Source organism: Gossypium hirsutum, chromosome D07 (genome assembly GCF_007990345.1).
Source record: "Gossypium hirsutum isolate 1008001.06 chromosome D07, Gossypium_hirsutum_v2.1, whole genome shotgun sequence".
In the NCBI taxonomy this organism is placed as follows: Eukaryota; Viridiplantae; Streptophyta; class Magnoliopsida; order Malvales; family Malvaceae; genus Gossypium; species Gossypium hirsutum.
Genome location: NC_053443.1, coordinates 10,260,225 through 10,266,312, shown reverse-complemented (window position 1 = coordinate 10,266,312; position 6,088 = coordinate 10,260,225). Strand labels below are relative to the sequence as shown.

At 35.0% G+C, this 6,088-nt stretch overlaps 1 protein-coding gene across 1 annotated transcript; it reads left to right on the top strand.

Moving 5' to 3' along the window:
* Nucleotides 1-251: 251 nt before the first annotated feature.
* On the top strand, nt 252-2,743 carry LOC107953969 (glutathione S-transferase DHAR3, chloroplastic). The gene is made up of 6 exons (XM_016889418.2): nt 252-548; nt 1,393-1,483; nt 1,569-1,712; nt 2,034-2,151; nt 2,233-2,373; nt 2,554-2,743. Exons 1-6 carry the CDS (start codon nt 341-343, stop codon nt 2,638-2,640), a joined length of 789 nt encoding a protein of 262 aa, XP_016744907.2. The 5' UTR covers nt 252-340; the 3' UTR covers nt 2,641-2,743.
* The last annotated feature ends 3,345 nt before the right edge of the window (nt 2,744-6,088 follow it).

Below are 6,088 nucleotides of genomic sequence, written 5' to 3'. Positions count from 1 at the left end.
TTAAAAAATATCTAAACTCAAACCTAACCGAAAATAGGCTGAAATGACTGGGCCAGGCTGGCTGCCCGGAGCATGAACACGAACAAACAAATATTGAAAAAAATGGTAGGCTAGGAAAAATGGGCCAAATAGGCCTGTAATAGGCCCATATATAATTAGGCTTTTAAGACAGAATTGGTGTACACCTTTACACTTTAAAATTTTGCCACGTGTCAAAACACAGAAGCAGTTAACAGTTTGAACCTCCTATCACAAATAGCCTCCCAAAAAACCATAAGCGGAGATAACCTAAAAAAAAAATCCAAACTTTAAAACACACACAAAAAAATAAAAATAAAAAATGTCGACGGCAGTAGCATTGTCTTCCTCACTTAAACACAATTTAGCTTTGGGCATTCGATTCCCTCAAAACCCTTCCTTTTACCGTCGAAATGGACCCAAAGTTTCAACTTTTAGAACCTTCACAGTTGCAATGGCGGCCAGTAACACTACTCCTCTTGAAATCTGCGTTAAAGCTTCTGTTTCCACTCCCAATAAGCTTGGCGACTGTAAAATCTCTTCCTTTCTTTCTATGATGTTGTTTGTTTGTTTGTTTACTGAGAAAATGTGAAACAAAGAAAGAGAAAAGTTCAATTATATTGTTCTTTGTATGTTTTGAGAATTCACTAATCAACTATAATTCATAAAGATTGAAGCTTTCTGATTTTGTTTTCAAATAAAGAATGGGAAAGAAAATTAGGGTCCAAAAGAGGAAATTTTGATTCTTTAGAATTGGAAATATGATATAATTTTGACTGTAAAATCCCTTTCTTTCTTTCTTTCTTTCTATGATGTTCTTGTTTGTTTACTGAGAAAGTGTGAAACAAACAAAGAAAGAAAAGTTTAGTTATTTTGTTCTTTATATGCTTTATATGTATTTAGTTTTAGCTTGATTGCAATTTTAAAATCCTGAGAATTCAATTAATCAAATTATATATAATTCATAAAGATTGAACCTTTTTTATTGTTTTTCAAATTAAGAATGGGAAAGAAAATTAGGGTCGAAAGGAGGGAATTTTGATTCTTTGGAAAATTTGGGTTAAAAGTATCATGGAGGCAGTCAGATTGCATTTTGCCCTCTTAGGTCAAAAAAATGGGGTAAATTAGTCCTTCTATATTAAATTAAGCAAATCAGTCCTTTTTGTTGAAAATTTCAATGGAAATGCATGAAACTAGAAGGACAAGATTGCTCTTTGATGTAAAATACAAAGATTAATTTGCCCCATTTTTTTAGTAGAGGTGGAAAATTGCAATTCAACTCCTACTACAAAGGATTTCATGGTATTTTTATCGAAATTTGGGGTTATGGTGGAATATTTATTTATTCATTTATTTGTAAAATGTGTGGTTCAGGCCCCTTTTGCCAAAGGGTATTGCTGACTATGGAAGAAAAGCATCTTCCTTATGAAATGAAGTTGGTAGATTTGTCAAACAAACCAGAATGGTAATATATATACATGTCCATGGAACATTGTAGATAGTAATGTGCTATGTTCAATATTTTCGTTTTAACAATGGGTTGAATTCAGGTTCTTACAAATCAGCCCCGAAGGGAAGGTTCCGGTAGTGAAATTCGATGAGAAATGGGTTCCTGATTCTGATGTCATTGCGCAGTCATTGGAAGAAAAGTATCCCAATCCACCATTGGTAACTCCGCAGGAAAAAGCATTGGTGTATGTCTTAGTGATCATATTGATGTTTATAAACTGTTTTTGAGTGAATAAGTGATGTGTTGCACTGCTTGCTGTATAGGATTGTTATCGTGTACTTTCAATTTCGATGCTTTGAGTGATTGCAGCGCTTACAGTCATTTGTTTAGCTACATGTTCTATTTAATGGTTGAGACATCGATATATCCTTGAAAATTCTAGTTTTTGTTGAGAACTATCTTATGATTCGATGTTTGGCATGACTATCTCATGATTGCTTGAAATTGTATTGGTTTTTGAGCATCATTGATGACATCATATCGAGCTTTCGGTTTTCTCTTGCAGTGGCTCGAAGATCTTCTCCACATTCATCGGTTTTCTTAAAAGCAAAGATCCTAGCGGTGGAACAGAGCAAGCATTGCTTGACGAGTTAAGCTCATTCAATGATTTTATCAAAGAAAATGTGAGGCCTCTATCTGGTTCGTTAAATGTGTTACAATTCGTTTACTTGCTGCATAATCGATTTATAGGTTTTTCCTTGAAGGGTCCTTTTATCAACGGGGAGAAGATTTCTGCGGCGGACTTATCTCTAGCGCCAAAGCTATACCATCTCGAGATTGCTTTAGGGCATTACAAGAAATGGTCTATTCCGGACACACTTCCCTACACGAAATCTTACATGAAGGTACATCGTTTATTATGCTCGAACCACATGAAAAAGTAGATATTAGAACTAACCCATGACATATTATTGCTCATCTCAATGCACTCTTAACACGAGCTAAATCCTGATTTTTAGCCCTCGACTTCAAAATACATGCCATGCATGCGTGCGTGTTTGATCGGATTATTTTCTCATTTGCAGAGGATTTTCTCGATGGATTCATTCATGAAAACACGTGCTAGTCCCGAAGACGTAATTGCGGGTTGGCGTCCAAAGGTTATGGGTTAATTCTTGGCATGCAAATGAGATCAAAGGACCTAGTTTTGTATCTTCGAAGTTAATATCTTATTTCCATTGGTATTTACCCATAATGTATCAAATATTAACTCGATATTCTATGTCTAATATTTATCATAGAGCCTAATATATTTTATTTTAGGTTAAAATGCTAAGAAATCCCTTAAAACTAACTACATTTTAATAATATATTTTATTTTAGCCTAATATCTTATTGAATGGTATTATTTTAGAGGATAAAGTCAATAATAGTCACATTAAAACTATTATCATGTAGAAGCCAAAGATTTCGTCCTGCAACTACAAGAAGCAATGAATTCCAAGGGAGTATGAGTATGCCAACGAAGCTAAACTGTCAGCAAATTCGTTACCTTCTCTATGTATGTGCTTGATTTTAACTTCCTAAGGCAATTGTAGAAAACCAGTAATGAAAGGAAGAACAATAGAATGATGTAATGAAATGAAGAACAATAGAATGATGGGGTGCTGCCAACCTGTTCTGAATCGATTGCCTTGCAGCTAAGCTATCAATTTCAAGCACAATAGGGTGCAAGCCCAATTTCCATGCCGTCTTTAAGCCGTTCAAAACATCCCCAAAATTCTGATTGAATAACAAAACATCATCCCATATTTCTACAGAACTCCAAAAGCCAGGTGCCTTTGGGTGATTCCATATTAACCCACCTGCAGTAGCTTCACCACTTTCCAATCTAACAACACCATCTGTATCAATTTTATATCATTCAATATCTGGTTTCCCATTTGATTAACCTACAAATCTTGCTAGGCTCACATTGTAAGAATAATTAACTGTTATATCTCCATCCGCGTTAAGATGCGTAGCAAGCAGAGAAGACTCTTGAATAGTAAATCTACCACCAACAAGTCGGGAGGTCACTTGTGAACTCACCCTCACGGGATGACTACTCGGACAAAGGATGTCCTAACTTCATGGGGAACATGGCATTTGGTCACCAAACATCATGTGGGCTCAACAACTTTATCCCATCAAAGTCAAAATGAATGACATGATCTGTCCTACCACAAACATCCTCGTCCCATCAAAGACACCTATGCGCTTCGTAATGATGGTAAGATGATAAGTCTAACACTTTAACACCATATTACATAGGACCCCTACTTATAAATATCCTCAGGAATGATGAAGAAAGGAGGACCCTTAAAGAATACTAAGTCTACACTATGTCAACACACTCTTAACTCTTGACCATTACATTTTCTTCACGATCACTCTCCATAACCTTCAACTCTCAGCCTTGGCTGGATGAACCGACCTCCATAGCATTCATTGATTACATAATTGTTTTCCTTTACTTTTTAGATTATTGGAAGCTTAATTAGGCTGGAAGCTTGTCGGAGATATATCACACTATCCATGGGTTCTATCGGTAATTTCGAATGTTTTAATTTTGGTCATAATGGCATGTATAGGTATTTTGTTTAATGTTGGTCTATATGTAAATTATTGAGATTAGTCACTTATTTTAGCTTATATTGAATGCCATATTATAGTTTGTAGATTTGCGAATTGGTGGGGCTAGGTTAGTAACAAATTGGGTGAGAAATATGGCTTGTAAAATGACCTATTTTTGTCCACACGGGCAGAGACACGGACATGTGTCTCAACTGTGTGTGGCCGTGTCCCCTGTATCTTAAATTTGCACAAAACTGAATGCCCACACGGCCTGAGACACAGGCGTGTCTCCAAACCATGTGAGTCATATGACCTGACCACACGGCCGTGTGACCCCTACAGTGTTGAAAATTTTAAATATTTCTGAAATTTTTTTTGAGTTTTCGACTTAGTCTCTATTTGTTTTTAATGCGTAATTTGGGCCTCAATGGCTCGTTTAAGGGATAATATGTATAATTTTGATTGGTTTCTAATATGGATGCTAGATGAAATGAAATGTTTGATAATTAATTTTGTAAACTCCAATTGTAACACCCCTTACCCGTATCCAACGTCGGAACAGGGTATGAGGCATTACCGGACTTAAAATTTCTTGAACATATAAAACCGGGTCATAAAATTTCGTCAACATGTATCATACTATAATTGGACATTCGAATATCCAATTTTACATACACATTCCCATACACATCGTCATTCATGAAATCATTTGTAAACCACCTCCACAACATTCAATTATGCAATTACCACATACATGAATAACCACATCATAGGCGTATAACAACCATCAATATTGACCATCTCCAAATAGCCTTAATAAAAAAGAACATTTATTAAATAAGAGCTAACATTTTAGGCCATAAGAAATATGACATATATGACAAAACGACCAAGCCTACTATACATGCCATAACCCAAAATTTAATGTATCTATATATACCAAGTGTTCCAATTGATAGTGTGAGTGAATCTCCGACGTCCGCTGATCCCCGAGCTAACTTGGCGATACTATAAGGCAAAGGAAAAGAAAGGGGAAGTAAGCATAAATGCTTAGTAAGTTCATATGAAAATAATAAGAAATTAATAAACTTGTGTGGACTAATCGTTGCAATAATTTCTTAAGATGATATAATCATTATATCACATGCTTACACCTTATTACTAATGTTCACATTGATCTGTTTATGCATTAAAGATTCCCCTATTTCACTGCTCGACAACTCTGACCCCACTTCACTAAAAATTAATTATCTCTTTGCACATAATTCAAATGATGTCCATGTTTGTTTCCTTTGAAAATAGACTCATTTATAAATTTAAGCATATAAATTACAAACCATAATTATTTTTGTACAATTTTTTGTAATTTCCCAAATTCGGAACAGGGGATTTTGAATTCATTCTGTCATTGTCTCACTAGAATTCAAATATCTCAAAATATATAACTCTTTTGCTTGCTCTGTTTCCTTTATATGAAAATAGACTCATTCAAATTTAATTTAATATATCATACCACCTCTAATTCAATTCCCACCATTTTTGGTGATTTTTCAAAATCACACAATTGTTTCTGTCCTAAACTGTTTTGTTGTTAAATTTACTCATTCTTAATTTCAATGCTTCATTTCATCATGCCAAAGGTTTATTAAAGATCGAACACATTGTTCGTAACATATATTTTCACTTAATTAGTTTCCCAATAAACACTTTGAAATAATCTCAGTTACACGGTGGATCAGCACACAGCACCACCCTTATAGTCAATAGCACTCGGTGAAATCAGCACATAGCAACCACCTTTATACTCAATGGTACAGGGTGAATTCAGCACATAGCAACCACCTTTATACTCAATGGTACAGGGTGAATTCAGCACATAGCAATCACTTATATAACCATTGGTATCAAGTGAAATCAACACATAGCAATCACCTTTATTTTCATTAATATCCGGTGGAATCAGCACATAGCATCCACCTATATTTCCAACGATATCCGATCCAT